At 41.9% G+C, this 21722-nt stretch overlaps 1 protein-coding gene and 1 long non-coding RNA gene across 4 annotated transcripts in view; one reads left to right on the forward strand and one right to left on the reverse strand.

Moving 5' to 3' along the window:
* Nucleotides 1-9587, forward strand: LOC116502623. Of its 3 annotated transcripts, XR_004254564.1 has the most exons (4): nucleotides 1-386; nucleotides 479-519; nucleotides 4930-5039; nucleotides 9500-9587. It is a non-coding gene; the product is annotated as an uncharacterized LOC116502623 (long non-coding RNA). The 3 variants fall into 3 exon arrangements; XR_004254565.1 differs by lacking the exon at nucleotides 4930-5039 and having other exon boundaries at nucleotides 9503-9584; XR_004254563.1 differs by lacking the exon at nucleotides 4930-5039 and having other exon boundaries at nucleotides 9500-9580.
* DHRS7C (dehydrogenase/reductase 7C) overlaps nucleotides 7553-21722 on the reverse strand; it is a 21100-nt gene continuing 6930 nt past the window's right edge. The window contains exons 4-6 of the mRNA XM_032208493.1: nucleotides 18484-18576; nucleotides 13249-13404; nucleotides 7553-9667 (exon numbers count right to left, since the gene is read on the reverse strand). Of these exons, the coding sequence (XP_032064384.1) occupies nucleotides 9459-9667; nucleotides 13249-13404; nucleotides 18484-18576 (458 nt within the window). The 3' untranslated portion in view covers nucleotides 7553-9458. The remainder of the gene's footprint in view (nucleotides 9668-13248; nucleotides 13405-18483; nucleotides 18577-21722) is intronic.

Here is a 21722-nt window from a genome sequence, read left to right on the forward strand (position 1 = left end):
GCAAATTAACCTACGATATCTTTCTTGGTCTTCAAACTACTACTGTAGTTTGAAGTGCTTGTTTCCAATTTAAAAAGTCGAACTTATTACTTATATCAAACTTCTTTCCTCCTAAAAACAGCCTCTCCAGTTCAGCGTCTCCCAAACCCACCAAGCGAAAAATGAGCTGAGAAAACAACCCGAGAAATCTAATGCAATTCATAAAGAGCGCAGAAGACAGTTGCAAATGCAACCTAAGGAAATGACTTTCTTGTGGCTGATCGCACAGTCAACCAAATGTATTACTATTATTATGGGTCGTCGCCCTGACAGTCAGATGTTGAGACTGGATTTGGCGCTTTTATTCACCTAGCGATTTTATCCCAGGGACCTGTTTGATGGTATTGGTAAGTGGTGTAGGGTTCCTGCCGAAGCAGGGGGTTGGACTAGATAGACCTCCAAGGTCCCTTCCAACTCTGTTATTCTGTTTTTCCAAAAGAAAAAGAAGAAACCAGCATGGTATTAAAGGTGTCTCGAGAGGTAAGCTGTTCCATATAAAGTGGATTTTTGCAAGTGATTTTGTCAATGGCGATGGTATTCAGTTGTTTTGGAATTCCACCCAAGGTGCCTATTGGCACTACCTTGCTTTATTTACCACAGTCGTTTTACACAATTTGCTGATTCTACTTGCAGGTCTTTGCATTTTCTGATTTTCTCCACTTCTTTCTAGAACTAATGTATTCTTTTCAGACATCCTCTTCTCCTTGGACTTAAATTTGCAACAGGTGGAAAACGTCTTTTCTTTCAGTAGTCCTGCAGTTGCTGATCGCGGTTACAGTCCTGATTTCTGTAGCGGTGCTTGGCTCCGAATAATATATAATGAATGTAATTAGTACTGATAATATTTCATTAACGAATACATGCTAATTTAAAGTAAAAAGAAGAAAAGAAAGCTTAAAGTGCGGTAAAGGAAAAAAACGGTTTCAGAATAGAAAACAAAGAAAAAAAAACACACAGCGAGGACTTCTGATCTTCATAGCAGTACAATTATAAATGTACTTCTTATTTTAAGGTTATAGCATTATTCTTTTATTTCTTTAATCTAGCTTGTCTCATTATCAAAACAATAAATCATAAGTTTACTTTTTATTTATATTGTGCATTTATTATTATAACTCAAGGTGGCAGACATATACAATACCCCTTTCTCCTCCTATTTTCTCCACAACAACATGAAATGGGGTTGAGCTGAGGGAAGAGTGACTGGCCCAAAGTCATCACATCACTTACATTCCTGATGTGACTAGAACTCACCATCTCCTGGCCAAGCCTGGTACTTCAGCACTAAACCAATTTCTCTCTGTGGGTTTGGTTTTTTTGCAAAAATCTTCAGTTAAAAGTGAGGGAGAAAGGTGCCTGGTACCGATAAAGAGGCCTGCTTTTTGGCTTACCGCAGGCTTCAGCTCTCTCCCGTTTGCTTTCTAACCCTTTGCTTCATAGAACACATGTTGCAAATTCTTTCTGTTAGTAGGGGAATAAAAAAGAAGGTTTAATAAAAGAATGAGCTGGTAAACTTGTCTGACAGATGTAAAAGAAACAATTGGTGGGAGACAGCCTTTTGCAACTTTCCCAGCCAAAGGCACCTGCAGGGTTGAAAATTTTTGTCAAGATGACAATGCCATTGTCTTTTTAATATTGTGATGTCACAATACATGGGCAAAAAGATCAAAATTGAGTTCTTAAACTCAGAGTATCCTTGAATGCCAAGCTGGGCAGCATATAAATCTATATAAATAAAAATGTAAATGTTTGTTTGTTCAAAATCTTAAATCTCCGAAACTTCTTCACTGATGGCTTTGAAATTTTGATAAGAATACGCATGTGTTTTATATATCTGTATTATATAGATGTCATACCTGTGACAGGTAAAAACATGCTTTTTTGAAAACCAGCGCCATCTGTTGGACGTAAAAGCAACACACACTATACTAAATATTTCACGATTCCATTTCAATGTTTCCGATTGCATTGTTATATTGAATTTTCATAGATTTTGATTTATTTTCATTTTGATTTAATTATTTCGTGTGACATTGCATTGGAATTGAGCTGTGTCGTTTACCATAGCATTTATTTCATGAGTATAGTATATTCGGAACAGTTCAGCCTTTCTCCAGCTTTGTCCCAACAGTCCCTTTATATGTGTAGCTGGGCTGTGGCCGCACCCTTTCTCCTTTCCGCCCCTCCTCCGACGAGCTTCAGCCATTTCCGCCAAGGGGAGCCGAAGCCCTTCGGCCTCCCCCTCCCCTCTCTCCCCTCTCCACCCGCTAGGCCTTTGCTGTCTATGGCGGGACGGTGCCTGCGCCATGCCTCGGCCGCCTCCCCCGCCCTCAAGATGGCCTCCCCCCGCCCTGCCCAGTGGAGCTCCAGAGGAGGTAGAGGCGGAGCGTCTCCTCAGCCCGGCCGGCCGTGTGCACTCTCCATCCCCCCACAGCGAGCCAGCTACAGACTCGCCAAGGCAGCTCCGACGGGGCAGCGGCAGTGTCAGCCTGAGGTGCAGTGGGGCTGGGGCAGCCCCTGGTGCCCTGTAAGGTGGTGGCTGCAGCGGCGGCAGCGTCTCTGGATGGGGCCATGGCCAGCAGGGGCTGCCTTGCATCCGCGTCGCCAGGGGCGACTCCCTCCTCCTACTCCTCAGGAGACGCCAGCCACCTCCTCTTGCTGCCGCTGTGGGAAGCCAGGTCGGGAGCGGCAGCTGCCTCCTCCTCCTCAGCCTGGCTGGGCCGGCGCCTGAGGGAGTCGTTGTCATTGTCGGTGGCGGCATCGGGCCTTCCTCCAGCTGGCTCCAATGCAGCAGCAGCAGTCTGACTCAGTGGCAGAGGCACAGGAGAGGAAAAAGATGGCTCAGCCCGCAATGCTGCCTCGGCGGGCCGGCACCAGCAGCAGCAGCGGCACCGGCTTGGAGGACTTCCCACCCGGCCTGCTGATCCAGCCACTGCCGCCTCCTCCAGCCTCCGCTGCCACCTCCATCTCGGTTTCCTCCTGCTCTCCCAGGGCGCCTGCACCACAGAGCCTAGCGCTGCTCTCCCAGGGAGGAGGAGGTGTCAGGGGTCTGGCAGGCGCCCAGTTGAAGAAGAAGAGCGGTTTCCAGATCACCAGTGTGACCCCGACACAGATCTTGGCTAGTCTCAGCTCCAACAACAGCATCGCTGAAGACACGGAAAGCTACGACAACCTGAATGAGTCGCACACCGAGGACTTCTCCTCCGAGATCCTGGACATCTCGCTCTCCCGGGCCACCGACTTGGGGGAGCCCGAGCGCAGCTTCTCCGAGGAGACACTCAACAACTTCCACGAGGCCGACAGCCCCAGTGTTGTCTCCCCGAACCAGCCTCGCCTGGCCCAGCAGCCCCGAGGCCTGACCAACAGCAGCGCCCACCCGCCGCCCCACTATACCAACGGGGGACACCCCCAGCCTCCCTCCCATGCTGGGGTCCCCCTGCCCATGTCCGGAGGGGCCCCATCCAGCCCCTCATTTTGGAGGCTGCCCGTCACGGGGAGCTTCGAGGGTGCCAGGCCAGGGCCTGCAGGAGCATCCTCCATGGCAGCTCTTGCAGGGGCCACCATGGCTCACTTCCATGCGGGAGCTGCCTCTGCTGGAGGAACCATGGCCGGTGCAGCGAGTGGCAGGGCCCGCCAGGTAGGCAAGACCCTCACGAACCTTGCCGCTGCTGGCAACAGCATGACCCTGCCCGGAGGGAACCACCCTGGGAATGTTTCTTTCTTCGCATGCTTTTGGTAAATGTGCCCAGTCCAACGTCTTTCCAGCAATTGAAAATTGTTTCTCACATGGACAATTATATGTTGCATGTTCTAGAGTTGGTAAACCAGACAATCTCTATATCTGCACAGACAATGGAACAACAAAAAATATTGTATACCCACAAGCATTGTGAAATTAAACATATTAGAAACTTGCGCTTTCTCTGTTCTTTCTTTTCCATTTAACCAGACTGGGCCACAGCAACGCGTGTTTAACAGCTAGTTTAACAAATAAATAGTATGTCCCTGTTACTCTTTTTCATTCTCAAATAATGTCATTATTCTCATAAACAACAATAACACAAATAAGTGTCTCAACTGCAGTAAGCCTTAGACTATTTAAAAAAAGATTCTATCCAAAATAAATTGAAGTGAAACCATTTTTAAAAATTCTATGCACAATAATTTGAAATGTTTTACTTCAATTTATTCTGTGTGGATTCTTTTTTTAAATTGTCTTAGACTATTTAAAAAAAGATTCTGTCCAAAATACAAAATACCAGCTGCAGTTATTCACTTAAGAACTGTGGCAAGAAAGATGGTATAGTGACCAAAGTTACAATGGCATTGAAAAAAGTGACTGATGACCATTTTTCACACTTAGCGACCATTTTCACACTTAGAGACCATTGCAGCATCCTCATGGTCACGCGATCAAAATTTTGATGTTTGGCAACAGTTACAATTTATATTTGTAAATTGTAGTTATGTTGAAATAAAAAAAAATATTACAATACTATTTTTGTGTTGTATGAAAATTTTTGTTGCTCCATATACAATTTTTAATCAAGCCCCCCCCCCCCCCCAGTCAAAGGTGTCCCTCTTTACCAATCTGAAAATCTGGTCACCTTAATAAAGTACCTTTTTAGATGTATGAGAACTAGAAAGAGTAGAAATACGATAAAGTTCCTTTTTTTCTTTGAATTTCTTTTGCATTGCTTTTTGGAAATCAGTGTTATTTTGGTTTTATTCTATTCACTTTTGAAGAATAATCTTTGTTTTTGGAAGAGATCTGTTTAGAGCAGATGATGAGACATAAACAAATTCAGTGACGTACATAACCATTGTTTTTCATTTTGCTTTTTGTTTAAATATACTCATTCTCTGCTTATTTGTTGCACTGTCTCTTAGGTTTCCTAGCATTTGAGTTCTTCACCAAGGTCTCCACCCAAAAGGCATTAGAAGTTGTGAGAAATTCATTACAAGTTTTTCAAATGTATGCCTGACATCATCTTGAAGGGGTATATACAGAACATAGATTTGACTTGTCTCTACATTTAGTGATTCAAAAAATAGCTCAGTTCACCATGGATTACTTGGAACTCTTCCCTTCTTCAATTTGTGGGCCAAATTACAATCTTGGTTTAGATACTGTTCCAATAAAGTAAAAAGGAGAACATTTGTCATGCTTGACATAATTGGATGAAAGTACATATTACAAAACTCCAATGTTATGACAGAAAAATGTATATTTTTATCCTCTGTCCCCACACCATCTTAATCATGCTTTCTTCCAACATAGTTCAGGCATTATTTCCTCAAATCACTAATTTTGTCTACTAACCACACCCTGGAGGCCTGCCAACAGATAGGAAGTTTGCAAAAATCTACTTACGGTAATTCTCCCCAGGACAGAGGGGACAATTTTTTTTTTCATCTTGCATCTATGCAATGCATGTTTCACATAAACTAAGAGGTTTCCAATGCATTCATCTTTTGCCTTAGAAAATTGGCCTTTTCCTTTTTCGGCAAATTTTCAGGTATTGCAGTACAGCTTTTTAGATGGAACAGCTAAATATTTCAACATTATTAGAATATGGATTTGGACATTATTGAACAGGATGTATTATCTGAATTGATGAATTAAACAATTCAGGCAAGTATTCTGAATCTCAGGATCAGTTAATACATTGTTCTTTAAAATTCTTTAGGGATTTTGTTAGATGTATTTTGACACATATTTAATAGCAGACACAAATCCTGGTATCACCATGACTATATGGTAAGAAAGAGGATGTTGGCTAGATAGTTGTTCCCCTGTAGTACTGCAGGGGTTGGTCTTCTCCCCACGACTATTTAATATCTACATAAAGTAACTGGAAGGGATCACCTGTCATTTTAAGGTTCAATTCCATCAGTATGCTGATGATACTCAGTTTTACATCTTTACTTGAGTCGTATGGTTGCACTCTTGAGGTCTTGGTGTCTAGAAGCTGTGAAGGTTTGAATGTAAGAATACAATCTAAAATTAAATGCTATCAAGTTTGGTGTTATAATTTGCCCATTGGTGCTCTTGGATAGCTAAATATGGTAGCATGACCCATGGACTAGAAGCTCTGTGGTTTGGGGATCTATCTGAATTGTAGCTTTTGCTGAAATAACAGGTAGAAGGCATGGTTAACAGGGCCTTTACCTGACTCCAGTTGAAGCCCTAACTACAGTGAATCAGGTTTTCTTTACAGCTTACTTAGACTGCTGCAATGCATTCAACATGGGCCCACCTTTAAAAATCATTTGGAAGTTTCAATTGATTCAAAATGCAGCAGCCTATATACAATCCAGGGCCCACCAGTGAAAATATATTACAATTATGGGCTCTGCATTGGCTTTCTGTAGGCTTAACCTTTAAAGGTTTTTATTGCTTGGCTCAAGTTACTTTCAGGACTCTATTTGCCCATTAAAATTACCCCAGCCAATTTGATCTTACAGCTGATGGTTAGGTTACCCATGTTTAGGAATTGGAGGGGGCAGGTTGGGTTTCAGAGACTAATTTTCTTTAGTAGAGCTCATAATCTAAGCTCCGGTATGGCAGCCCTTTAGAGCTTAGATTAGCTCCAGTCTTAACCTTTTTTTTTACTATGTTAGACCTACTCAGTTTAAAAGAGGAAAGTAAAATAAAAACACCCCTGAGACATTGTACTAGCAGCAATCAAATTTGCATGACAATAGCAGAAATGCAACTCAGAGCAGAAAAAGGAACTCACAGACATTATTCAAACAGGAGTTTTATTTATATCACCCCAAGGCAAGATTGTTGGCCCTGAAATGTGGAAGAAAAGGGATCACAACTTTAAGTATGCTAATCCACTGTTTCCCTCATGGCTGTTTCTAAATCAGTGAATGTGTTTTCAATTGTTTTTATTGATGAGAATAACAAAATGTCAAGTGGTGATTGGGAGAGAAATAAACAGGCAGTGGAACAGAGAAAGATTGAACACATCTCCCAAAGGCGAAACTCTTCCGAAGCCAACATCACATTGCACCAAATAAAAGCCTAACAGCAGCCATCTTTTAGTTCAGCGCCCCTCTCTCTCATTCGGGCACATATGCAGCACTTTCACAAAGAATACATTTTCTCCCACTTACTTCCCATACTTTTTCAGTAACCATGGACATCCTCACACTCGCAGAAGTGTGCATAGTCTTTCTACAAAATGTATTCAGATAGTAAGAATATAAGCATTCTCATTTCTGTGGTGAATAGACCACTTTTCCCAACCTGGGTATTTTAAGATGAACCTCCCATAGATTTGCTATATAAAATATAACCAAGTTAGTGCCAATTTTCTCCAGTTTTTTAAAAAATGCTGTCTCTCTCTATAAACCTCTTGATTAACTTCACTCATCTACCTTCATTTTTTTACTGTTTTTATCTCAGTCTCAAGCTTCCTCTAACCTAACTTAACTTCCTGCATGATCACCCCATTGGAGCTACTATGGGCCATGCTGCCTGCGAATGACAAGAGTTGTTTGAATGGTGGGGTGGGGGTGGGGGCAGAAGGGGAAATAGCATGCTTATGTGGGGAACAATTATTTTGAGTCAAGCCAGACCCAGAACACATTGTATGCTGCAGGAATATTCCAATTGGGCTCCAAAAATTCTAAAGACCACTGGATGGCAACAAAGACATGCAGCAAACACTAATACTTTGTGGATTTCTAGTGTTCATCTTGATTTTATTTATTCAATTTTTTAAAAATCCTGTCTTTATTACTTTATAAGTAACTCAAGATGGTCAACATACACAATACTCCTTCATCTTCCTATTTTCCCCACAACAATAACCCTGAGAGGTGGTTGGACTGAGAGAGAGTGGCTGGACTAAAGTCAGCTTTCATGGCTAAGGCCAAAGTAGAATTTACAGCCTCCTTGTTGCTGGCTTAGTGCCTTTTCCCCCCTTTTTTGCAGTCCAGGTGTGGGGGGCCTGACTGAAGGTGTGACACAACAAATATCACTTGAGAATGTAAAACCCAATAAACTGCATAGTTTGATCATCTGATCGATAAAATTTCATACCACCTCATAGGTATAACCAATATAGATAGTATACATCAACATAGATGTTGGAGGCTTAGCAATGTACTGAATTTATAACTAGCCTCCTCAGAATATCCACTCCCAATCTATTCTAGTTTGAAACATTAGAGAAGACTTGGAATTTGTGATGCCTGTCCCTAATTCCAAATTCAAGGTGGAGTACCTTTCTGAGATAATTTGAGCGTTGCTGTCGCCTTTGTACTATTACTATAATGGCACAGCAAAGATAAAAATGTTAAACAAAAAATATTTTTGTGTTTAGAGCTAAATGTTTTTACATTATGAGATTTCTGTGAACCTGTAGCATTGCATGAGGAGAAGGAGGCAGTGTGAGAAGATCAGTGTCAATATTCATCAAAGACATGAATCTACCAGTGGTGGTTGGTGCTTTGTCTGCAACAAGTCAAGGTTATATAAAAATGACAACACACGCATGCCAACATTATGATACATAATCTGTTCTTATACATTTGTGTTCTGGTGTCTTACCTGACACCAGCAGGTAAACCATGAAATGTGTGTCATAGCATCATGATAAGCATTTCATCATATGCTCCCCACCACTATCTTGAGGACATGTATTTTTTAAAAAGTGATGCAGTTGCCCCAAACTGGACATATCTACCCATGTGGAATGAAAGCAATGCAACATTTTGAAACATGGAATGTTTCATACCCACTCCAGGCATTTGCTTAATTTTTCAGAACTAAAAGCTATAAAAACCAAGCATTACTGCTGATTTGAAAGGTTCAATTAACCACACAAAAAGGCAAAGGCTATGAACCCTTTTTCTGTTTCCTGTGAGAATTTCCCAAATGTCAAACCAATCTCCTTTCTAAGATCCATGCACTCTGGTGTGAAACCAGAACCTCATATTCTTCCTACACTCTCTCTTTCTTTTCCACATGTCCATCACTCAAATTCTCCCCTATTCCTGAAATTCCTCAATTTCCAATATTAGTCTACAATTCTCTTGATCTTCACGCCTTTTCTGAACACTTCACCCAACATGCAGACAATTCATGCTTTCTATTAAGTCTCTTGAAATTGTCCAGGAAACTAGTGGCCCCATTTCAGATGACTCACTTGGCACCCTGAAAAAAATGTCTTTTGCTCTCTTTCATAGCCCAGCAGTGCACTTTTAATGATAGATGAAAAAGCCATATCCTATTCCACTGCCTCCAGATCCTTAAACATAACTTTGGGGTTTTTTTTTTTTTTTTTTGGTTTTTTGTTTGTTTCATTTGGATTCATACAACATACTTCCAAGATGCCTCTCTCTAGCTTCTGCGAGAGAGAATTGGCATAACCCTTTTACCAAGGGAGATGAACTTGATGCAATCAGTTTTCAACTTCAATTTTCTGTTTTTCTTTCACTCCAGCAGCAACCACAGCAAAAAATATCTCTGGGAAGAAAGTGCGAATATAAACAGCTGCCTTTGCGATGGGGTTTGCCATGAACACTTCCTGCTTCTTCCGGTTCACGGTCCGTAGAATTTCTTCTGCTACCTCTGTTGGGCGGACACCATAAGCTGACTTTCGGAAGAAGTCTGAGAATAGGGCAAACAAGAAAGTATTAAAAGAGATAACTAGCTGCTATGTGCCATGGTCTTGTCTCATTTCAAAGACAATATGAAGCTCATTTTGGGGACAGGGTAGGGGTGGGTTGCTGCTGGCATTACTGCCAGTTCGGCGCACAAAATATTTTGTGTGCGCACATGCACGCTTTGTTCGCGCACATGCCAAACACCTAAAAAGTACCTTAAAAGGTCTGCGCATGCGCACAACATTAGAAAAGGAAAAAAAATTTTTGCAATGAAGATTGTTGTGCACATGCGTAGAACCGAAAATCAAGATGGCGGCACCAACGATAGAACTGTTTCGAGGGTGTGGCAGGCCGAGTTACTACCTACTCAGCCAAACTGGTCTGAACTGGTAGGAACCTACCTCTGGGACAGGGAAGGAAAAAAATTTGGTGGAATGACGGGAAAATACTATATCAAAGAAAAAAGAATGAGAACTATCTTGAATGCACTTGGGTCAATATTAAAGGTTGTGCGGGGGATGACATTACCATAGGTCTATACTACAGGCCACCCAACCAGGCAGAGGAAGTAGATGAACTTTTTGCTAGTCAGCTAACTAAAGTATGTAGGAAGTACACCACAATAGTAATGGGGGATTTTAACTACCCTGACATTAATTGGGAAACAAACTCTGCACCAAGTGGAAGATCCAACAGGTTCCTAACGAACCTAGCAGACAACTTTGTTTCCCAAAAAGTAGAGAAGGGAACATGGGGATTGGCCATATTAGACTTAATTCTCACTAACAGAGAGGAAATGATAGAAAACAACTCAAGAAGCTTGGGAAATTTTGAAAAATGAGATTACAAAAGTCTAGCATAATACCAATGAAGAATAAAATAACAGCTCCCAAAAGAAACCAGCATGGCTGCATAAAGAACTCTCTGACAAACTGAAAGACAATAAGTATAAAAAGTGGAAAGAGGGGGACATAACTAAGACAGAAAATCAGCAAATAGCCTGAGCCTGTAAAGATGAAGTAAGGAAAGCTAAGGCTCACAATGAAGAAAGGCTTACCACAAAAGCAAAAAAAAAAAAAAAAGAAAGAAAGAAAGAAAAGAAAAACAAAGAAAAAGAGAACAAAGAGAAAGCAGGACTATTTAACTCATTTTTTGCATCTGTCTTTACACAAAGGGATAAAACAGTCCAACCTATCAAAAACAGCACTACAAAAATCAGATTTGGAACACAAATTGAAATAGGGAAGAAAATGGTAAGTGAGCACCTGTCTACCCTAGACGAGTTCAAATCACCAGGACCCTGATTACACATCAGGGTTCTGAAGAAACTGGCAGATGAGATCTCAGAACCATTGAACTATATCTTTCAGAGATCCTGGAGCACCGGGCAACTGCCAGAGGACTGGAAAAGAGCTGATGTGGTTCCATCTTCAAAAAAGGAAAAAATAGATCCAGGAAACTATAGACCTATCAGCCTGACCTCAATACCAGGAAAAATTCTGGAAAAGATAATCAAGCAACGAATTAACGAACACCTAGAAGTAAGCAAAGTAATAGCCAAAAGCCAACATGGGTTTGTCAAAAACAGATCATGCCAGACTAATCTTATTGCATTCTTTGACAAAGTGACAAAATTAGTGGACCAGAGGAATGCCGTTGATATAGTTTACTTGGACTTCAGTAAGGCATTTGATAAGGTAGACCATAACCTACTACTAGATAAAGTAGAAGAATGTGGGTTGGACAGCATCATCACCAGATGGATTCGTAACTGGCTGATCAACCGCACTCAACGTGTAGTCCTCAATGGAACTGCATCTACATGGAGGGAAGTATGCAGTGGAGTATCCCAAGGCTCTGTTTTAGGCCGAGGACTCTTCAACATCTTCATCAATGATTTCGATGAGGGAATAAATGGGGAACTCATCAAATTTGCAGATGACACCAAGCTGGCAGGAATAGCCACCACTCCAGAAGACAGGCTTAAGATACAGAAGGATCTTGACAAACTTGAACATTGGACATTATCTAATAAAATGAAATTCAATGGTGAAAAGGGTAAGGTTCTACATTTAGGCAAGAAAAACGAAATACACAGGTACAGTATAGGTGGTACCTTGCTCAATAGTAGTAACTGTGAGAGGGATCTTGGAGTCCTAGTGGACAACAATTTAAATATGAGCCAGCGGTGTGCAGCAGCTGCCAAAAAAGCCAACACAGTTCTAGGCTACATAAACAGAGGGATAGAATCAAGATCACATGAAGTGTTAATACCACTATAATGCCTTGGTAAGGCCACACTTGGAATATTGCATTCAGTTTTGGTTGCCACGATGTAGAAAAGATGTGGAGACTCTAGAAAGAGTGCAGAGAAGAGCAACAAAGATGATTAGGGGACTGGAGACTGAAACATATGAAGAACAGTTGCAGGAATTGGGTATGTCTAGTTTAATGAAAAGAAGACCTAAGGGAGACATGATAGCAGTGTTCCAACATCTCAGGGGTTGCCACAAAGAAGAGGGAGTCAAACTATTCTCTAAGGCACCTGAGGGTAGAACAAGAAGCAATGGGTGGAAACTAATCAAGGAGAGAAGCAACTTAGAACTGAGGAGAAATTTCCTGACAGAACAATTAATCAGTGGAACAGCTTGCCTCCAGAAGTTGTGAATGCCCCAACACTGGAAGTCTTTAAGAAGATGTTGGATAGCCATTTGTCTGGAACGGTATAGGGTTTCCTGCCTAGGCAGGGGGTTGGACTAGAAGACCTCCAAGGTCCCTGCCAATTCTGGTATTGTATTGTATTGTATTGTATTGTATTGTATTGTATTGTATTGTATTGTATTGTATTGAATTGAATTGAATTGAATTGAATTGAATTGAATTGAATAAAAATGCTGAAAGGAATCTTAAAATGGTGAAATATTTTCCAGGAGAATAGGCAGACAAGTTAATTTTTGATGCTTTTAATAGACTACACAATAAAAAGAAGACTCAGAACTTTTTAAAAAATGTTAAAACTGCTCCAGTATGTCAAAATGAAAGATGTATTCTCCCTTACTTTTAACTCTACATTTTAAAGGTAGAGAAAGGTCATTTTTTTCTTTAAAGGGCCAGTGGTCATGTTAGGCACGGAATTGCATTATTTATCATAATGATGTCAAAAACACTCACTTTTTGTTAGTTATGATGCAGTAGTGGTTCATGGCCAATGTATTGTTTTCTGTGCTGGGAACAAGTAGTAATGTCTTTTGTAAATATTTTACAATTGGTTTGACCATATTTGCTAATTGGACAATATATATATATATATATGAATGCCAAGAGTTAACATTAGCATTCCCTAATTTTGAAACAAAAATTTTATGCTTCTAGTTAATGAACCGACTTATATTCCAGCTACAAATCACTCATGGTTCTTAAATATCAAAGCTATCAAAGGGAATGTATTGTAAATCTTTGTCTCCAAAGACTGGTGATTTGAATTTTGTCAGCAAGTTATTTGCCTAAATCATTTTTGCCATCTTGCGTATTTTTATTTTTAGTTATGCTTGTGTTCTGGTGCTCATCCCTGTGTGAATGACTTACTTTTCCATGAGGCGCCTTCACAGTTCTTAGGCTGCAGTTGATTATGATAAGAACATATGAAACTTGGAGAGACAGTACTGACACAAACACCAAATTCCTTCAGTTCTGCTCTCAGGCAATCAAAGAATCCCAGAGCAGCATGCTTCGAAGCAGAATCTAGGAGAAAGGGAAAGATTCATGCAAGAAACATACTATCATATTATAATATACCAAATGCCAATCCATCCAAAAATCCATCCATCCATTCATCCACATTAGCTCATCTGATTACCTATACCAGTGATGGTGAACCTTTTTCTTACGGTGTGCCAAAATTGTGCATGTGATTGTGCCATTGTGCATGCACTTGCCCACTCAATCCTTCCCACCCACCTGCGCACAGCCCCCCCCTGCGCATGCGCATGCAACCCCTCACCAGGCTCTGGAGGCTTTCCTGAAGCCTGGGGAGGGCGCAAATGGCCTCCCCGGCCCTCTGGAAGGGTGAAAAATCAGCTGGTGGCTGGTGTGCCACCAAATATGGCTTTGCATGCCACCTGGGGCATGCGTGCCATAGGTTCGCCATCACAGACCTAAACTAAGAAAATAATAAAATAAAATATAGGTCATTTTGTTACAAAACATGCTTATTCTAGGTGCTTCCTCATTTTCTTCATGCCATGAATATACCTTGGTAATTGCTTTCCCCCACTTCCCTTTCATCTGCAGCCCATATCTGAGGTAGTTTAATGTTATCTTTAACTGTACAAGTTTTCAGAATCGTGTTTTCTTTTGTCTTCCTAAACAGTTTTTGTCCTGCCACAGTTCACTGGCGATATGGTTGGTGATGTGGTGAGCAGTTGGGATCTGCCTGGTTCTCGTTGGCTTCTTTGTGCTGCTTCAGGCAGCGTCCTCCTCCCCCCTTCTTGTTGCTGGAAATTACCTTCCATGCCTCTTTTGGCTTAGGCTGCTGAAGAGGCTCGAAGCCTGGCTTCCACAAAATATTTTACTCCATAAGGCTGAACCAAGGCTTGCTGCAGCACTTGTCATGTCTTATGCTGGCTCCTTACAACGCAGGTTTAGCGCTTCCTGAAAGAATGCTCAACCTGAGTCTTGGAGTACATAAACAATGCTTTAAAAAGATGCTAGCCCTTTGCCACATAGAAGGTCAGTGTAAAGCAGGTGACAGACAGGCTTCTGTCATCTGGATATTGCTGGTTCACATGATGTTGTTGTTTTTTACTATATTCACTACTTTTATTCCTGAGGACCTATACACAACTGCTGGGACTATCATCTGATCATTCAGTGTCTCTAGAGCCAATATTATACAATTGTATTTGCAGTGTTCATGCAGTTTACCATTGTTATTTGTAATACCTGAGGGGAGTGTGATGGTATTTTTCTGTTCCATTCTATTTGGATAAAGCTAGATGTCAGAGTAATGACTGTACTGGTCAATCACAACATCTCATTGGCTCCCCGTGACCCCAGGGAAGGGGCGGGGGAGTGGCCATTGTTATCCAACAGTCTTTAGTTCCTCGTAGGATCCCTGCTCCGGAGCTTGTCGGGTGTGAGTCCTTGCTGGTGAAGATGGACCTTGCGGGTCAAGTGGGCTTGTTGTTAACGTACCTGCCTCCCAACAGTGTGACAACAGTCCTCCCCTTGAGTCAGTAGCCGAGCTGGCAGTTGAGTTCCCCAGACTTATGATACTGGGGGACTTCAATTGGCCTTCGCTTGGCGAACACTCTGATGGAGCACAGGAGTTCATGGCTTCCATGACAGCCATGGGCTTGACCCAAGTAATCCAGGGTCTGACTCACTCAGCGGGTCACACACTTGACCTCGTATTCCTCTCGGAGCAGTGGAGTTGTGATCTTGGTTTGAGGGGTAGTGAGATCTTGCCCCTGTCATGGTCAGACCACTTCCTACTGAGGCTCGACTTTCGGAGACCAATCCCCCGCTGTAGGGAGGAGGAACTGATTAGGTGGTTCCACCCCAGGCATCTTTTGGATCCCCAGGGTTTCCAGACGGCGCTTGGCGTTATGCCTGATACTCTCGCCCGCAGTCCGGTGGAGACCTTAGTTGCGCCTTTACGGCCGATCCGCAGCAGTGGATCCAGGAGGGCCCCTTGGTTTACCGAGGGCCTCCGGGAGATGAAGCGCCAAAAGAGACGCCTAGAGCGCCGCTAGAGGGCCAGTAAATCCGAGTCAGACCAAGCACTATTAAAAGCTTGATCGGAGCATACCTCTCGGCAATACGGACAGCCAAGAACAACTATATTGCCGCTCTGATAGTGTCCGCTGAGTCACGCCCTGCCGCCTTGTTTAGGGTGACCCGCTCCCTCCTAAATGTGAGGGTTGCAGATAACCCCTTACAAGGTAGAGCAGAGGAATATGTCCAGTTACTCGCGGACAAAGTTGCTCGGCTTCGGATGGACCTGGACTCCAATTGCGCAGAGCCAGCCGGGATACCTGGGGAAGTCTGGACTGACTTTCAACCTGTTGCTCCTGATGAAGTGGACAAGGCCATGGGAGCAGTGAGTGCTGCCACGTTTGTACTGGACCCGTGCCCCTCCTGGCTGGTCGCGAACAGCAAGGAGGTGACGCGGAGCTGGATCCAGGCGATGGTGAATGCTTCTCTTCGGGAGGGCTTCTTCCCACCAGCATTGAAGATAGCAGTGGTGAGACCCCTCCTGAAGAAGCCATCACTGGATCCAGCCAGTTTGAATAACTACCGTCCAGTCTCCAACCTCCACTTTATTGGGAAGGTTGTTGAGAAAGTGGTAGCCTCTCAACTCTGACGGTCCTTGGATGAAGCCGATTATCTGGACTCCTTTCAGTCTGGATTCAGGCCTGGCTACAGCATGGAAACCACTTTGGTCGCACTGACCGATGATCTCTGGAGAGCCAGGGATGGAGGTCATCCCTCCATCCTAGTGCTTCTCGACCTCTCGATACCATCGACCATGGTATCCTTCTGCGACGGTTACGAGAGGTGGAGGTGGGATGCACCGTTTTTCGGTGGTTCTCCTCCTACCTCTCAGACAGGTCGCAGTCGGTGTTGGTCAGGGGGGAGAGGTTGACCCCTAGGCCCCTGAAATATGGGGTTCCTCAGGGCTCGGTCCTATCCCCCCTCCTGTTTAACATCTACATGAAGCCACTGGGTGAGATCATTCGATGGCACGGGATAAAATACCATCAATACACGGACGATACTCAGTTGTATCTGTCTGCCCCGTGCCAACTCAGTGAAGCGGTTGACATGATGTGCCAGTGCCTGGAGGCTGTCAGGGTCTGGATGGGGGTTAACAAGCTTGTGCTCAATCTAGACAAGACCGAGTGGCTGTTGTGTTTCCCTCCCAAGAATTTGGTTAGTATTCCATCACTCAGGCTGGGGGGTGAAATTTTACGCCCCTCAGACAGGGCTCGCAACTTGGGAGTCCTCCTGGACCCACAGCTGACCTTAGAACATCATTTGTCGGCTGTGACCAGGGGGGCATTTGCCCAGGTTCGCCTGGTGCACCAATTGCGTCCCTACCTGAACCGGGAGGCACTCGCAACAGTCACTCATGCCCTCGTGACCTCAAGACTGGACTACTGCAATGCGCTCTACATGGGGCAGCCCTTGAAGAGCATTCGGAGACTTCAACTCGTCCAGAATGCAGCCGCGCGAGCGATTGTGGGTGCACCTCAGTACACCCACGTTACACCTATCCTCCGCGAGCTGCACTGGTTACCGATCGGTTTCCAGATACGCTTCAAGGTGCTAGTCGTAACTTATAAAGCCCTTCATGGTATTGGACCTGGGTACTTGAGAGACCGCCTGCTGCCAATTACCTCCCAAAGACCCATTAGATCACACAGGGTCGGCCTCCTCCGGGTTCCGTCTACCAGCCAATGCCATCTGGCTACTACCCAGGGGAGGGCGTTCTCTGTGGCAGCTCTGGCCCTTTGGAACGAACTCCCCGCAGAGATTCGGACCCTCACCTCTCTCCAGGCCTTCTGAAAAGCCGTTAAAACCTGGCTGTGCCGGCAGGCCTGGGGTTGATGAGTTCCCTTCCCCTCTTGACCTGTGTGGCTGTGTGACTCTTGGCTATTTTAACTACTTGTATTGTGCTTTGTGTTCCCTTTCCCCTTTGAGTTGTTCGCTGCCCTGAGTCCCCCTGGGAATAGGGCGGCATATAAATAAAACAAACAAACAAATCAATCAATCAATCTTTGAGGCTATCGGCCATAAACTCAATATTGGTCTTCTTGGTTCCTCATCTGATGATTCTGAGGTTTGGAGAAGGAGCTGTTCTTACCAGGAGCTTCATCTAATCTCCCTCCTGTTTCTCTCCATGTCCTTCCCTACCAATTGAGTAATCTGACAGGTGGCTAAACCTGCCATTCCAAGCATTTGCTTACAATCATTTATCGTCTCCCATATTAAGGGGGAGGATTCCCTTCCACCAAACGTCAGAGGGTGCCGTTTGGTGGAAGGGAATATAAAACCAAGGTAATCTATTTCCCTACCTTGATTTGTATTTAGTAAGAACAATACATTTGCCAGATTTTTGTAAAATTTGATTCATTGGTGGGAGAAGGACATTTTGTACAACTGGACTTGTGGATAGACTGTCCACAAGTCCCTTAAGTATTTCTTAAACTATCCATTATCTCAGGTCGTTTCAACAAAAAGACAAAAACAAAACCTCCCACCAATCAGATAACCTGTACACAATCAAAGTTATCAGCAGTTACCAGTTTTATAATTTCTTAAAAGATAGGAACTAGTAGAAGGTAATAACAAGGTTCATACATCATACTGCACTGTGTATAATCATGATTAATTGAGTAAGCCACAATGACATGAGTTTGCACCATACTATAGTTTATATGGTACATTTAATCAAACAAACAGACAAATTGTGTGTTTGCATACATCAGATGGAGTACTCAAATCACTGAAAAGATTGTTCAGTGGCATTGTCTGTAATAACATGGAGGAATACATCGATTCAGATGATCAAGTCCATCTGTATCTTCTGACAAATATGGAAGACCACTGAAGATAGCATGTGGTAGAGAATTGAAGGCTGTTCTTACTTGGTGAAACTAAAGTTTTTTTGTCTTTCTCTTAAGAACAGTTAGATTCAGAGAATCTCAAAAATATTTAAGATTCTCCAGTGGTCTTCTAATTGGAAGACATCAAGTTTCATATTGTTCTAATTGCCCAGAAATAAAAAGAAATAACAAGTTAGATTCATAAACTCACAGGCTGCACGAAAGGGAACACCCAATTTCCCCTGGATATTGTTGACTAGTACAATTTGACCAGTTCTCCTGGAGATCATGTTGGGAAGAAAAGCTGGAGAACAAAATGGGAGAGAAAATCATTTCACATTAACAGAAATGAAAATACGAATTTCTGATCCACTAAACCAATAGCAAATGAAAGGATAACAGTATGATATCAGTTTACACTACACTATATAGAAACCATGAAAGTTTTTTGGTTTTTTTTTTGCTATATATGCATTATTCATTTTTTTCTACCTATAGTTAGATTCTTCAGGAACTAAAAGCTGAGAAAATTATTTACGGTAGATACTAAAATAGCAAATGATATTGTGTCTAGGATGAATAAAAATGCATCACTGATCAATGCAGAAACGGCAGAAATGTTTCTGATTAATTAAAAAGCAATTAGGTAATTGCTAATTCCTTTGAATGTCCTGGGGAGGGGAAGGAGGGCATAAATCTGATAAAGAAATAAATAATTTCCTTGAATTGTATTGCATCGATGTAACATCAATTAATCTAATTTCTTCTGGGAGACTGAACAACAGATTGAATATACGTATAAGATATGCATCTTTACAATATGAGATGAGATATTAAGCAGCCATATCTTCAACAAAACTACTCAACATCCAGATTTCCTCAAAGGGAGAAAAGACCCCATTTCAGTAGGTTGGAAAAGAAAATCTGCAACCTTTTAAAAACTGAGATACCCTAACAATCTCTCCAGTTCTTTGTGAATGAACATTGCTGAAATCTAGTGTGCCAGAAAACTAAATAGGCTTGGACCTGGGTCATACTTGGACGGGAAACTATCAATAAATCCTATGATTATAGGCTAGCTAGGGAATAAATAATAAAAACAGAACAAGGCAACAGCAAATTATTTCCATATCAAGGTTCTAAAAATTGCATGGATATAGCCATGTAGTTACAAGAGCTCAGCTTGACAGAGTCTTTGCTTTATACTACAATTAATTTCAATTGGTTCATTACATTTCCCTTAAAACAAAATAGTATGGCAGACACCTGAATAACATTCCTGGATAACTCTTACAGACAGTGTTTCTCAACCATGGCAGCTGTAGGAAATAATATCCCATTTATCCCTGCCTGAAAGTATGGCATAATAATGCTAGGCTATCTTGCAGAGCTGGCTTGCTTCACATTCACTCTGCCATTAGGTATCCAGGTAACAATGATGCAATTCATTGTGTGCCTTTTTAAAATGTTTAGCAGTTAAACAACAACAACAAAATTATTTTTAAAAATGTCAGTTCCTAACTTTGCTTCTGTCTTTATTTTTTTGGTAAATAGATTAGTGTCTAATCACAGCAACATCAGAAGTCTGTATTTTTTAATTGTTCTTTTTAGTAGCAATAATTGCTTCCCTTGCACAATATTTATTTTTTCCTTGCACAATATTTATGTCAATCATTATTAGGATGAATCATGTCATCTAAAACTTGAAAGTCATTAACAACCCTGCTTTACAAGTTAATCCAAGCAGTGACTATACTGTACATTTTTTAATATCTTGGTTTATGGGCGGGGGGCGACAAAAGTACTTCCTCTTTGATATCTTTTGACTAAATAAAAATGGAGAATTTGGAGATTATGACCTTTGAGCAAGAACCATCCACTTCCAAGAATGGTCTTGTAAAAAAAAAAAACCCTATGAAATGCATGCAAAGTATGCTGTCCCTCTCTAACCTATTTGTGGTATTAACTTATTACTGATCATGGTTTCATCATTTTAGTTATTTTTATTATCATTTTTTAATGCCACCCATCTCCCCTATAAAGTGACTCTGGACATTTCATGCTACTTGCTGTTAAGGATTTTTTCTGTATTTTCTTTTACACATAGTAAATAATTATACAACCAACCATATATCCATCCTTTAGTTTAAAACAATGAGCTTGGGCATGCCACAGATCATTCAGTTTGCAAACAATTCCCACTGCATGTTAATCTAGTCCATTTCTCCTTTGCAATCTTCTTGTCAACTGCCAATCACAGACCCTTTCAACTAATTATTGCTGAAAGGCAAGATACATTGTATATCCAACTACAGGAAGTAGGAAGGGACTGTCTTCCAAAGACTGCAAACCTGGTGGAGGTTTTTCTTCCTTTCTGTGCACCAGCAGTAGTTGGCAACTAGCACCATTCAACTGATGAGTTTGTGTCCTGAGACAGACATAAGACATAACCTTTGTATGGAAACTCCACATCATTTCTCATTTTAGAATGAGATCTCTGCATGCTATAATTGCTACTTAGGAGTTTGGGATGCTTCCAAATGGAGGATTCATATCCCTAGTAATTAAAAAAAAACCATTGCATTTATCTTGCATTTACCTTTTAAAACAGATTTTCTATAGTGGGAAGAAAGGTGAAGGTGCAGTAGAGGAAATACAGGATTGCAGATGGAGGATTGGACACTCAATAAAATTGTGTGAATATATTGGAATAAACCTTTGGAAATGTACTATGATCTAAATTTGAGTCAGATCCATGTGATCTGGAAGCACATTATTAATCTGGCAGGACATGCAGGCAAGATACAATCTGAAACAGCCAGGATGTACTGTAATCTGAGAACTAGCAGCCTTTAAAAGGTGAGTGATACTTTAGGATGTCCAACGGCTAATGGGTGAGTTTTTACAATATATTTCCTCACTCTCTTATTTTTCCCGGATAAGCCACATCTCTCTAATCTTGACTGTACCACACATCTGAGATACTTTTTCACAAAAACACAGATGAATCATAATTATTTTGGGGGTCTACAGTTAGTATTCATTTCAAACCATTTTGAGGACCCCAGAAGCAGGACATAAAGCTGCAACAAAATTGTCCACAGAGAGTTGTTAGTGAAAAATTAATGAGCCAAACTTCCCCTTGGACTCCAAAATAGAGTTCCCAAGAGTCAGACTCTTGCTGCAGTGATTAGTTCATAGCACATAAATATTTGAGGCGTGTGGCAAATGGACTAGTATTGGGCAAGGTGTAAATGTGCTCAATGTAGTTATGGGATGAGGAATTGCAACAAAGAGCACATAGAATGAATCCCAGCTTTTGAACTGGTGTGTTCAGACATTCTTGTTACATTTAACCAAAATGTATAAGCTAGATCATATAGATCTCCCCCCCCCCCAAGTGTTGAGTAGAGTCTTTTTGAAGGAAGGGAAGCTTCATTTGGTTAGTTG

The sequence above is a fragment of the Thamnophis elegans genome, chromosome 2 (genome assembly GCF_009769535.1).
Source record: "Thamnophis elegans isolate rThaEle1 chromosome 2, rThaEle1.pri, whole genome shotgun sequence".
NCBI lineage: Eukaryota > Metazoa > Chordata > Lepidosauria > Squamata > Colubridae > Thamnophis > Thamnophis elegans.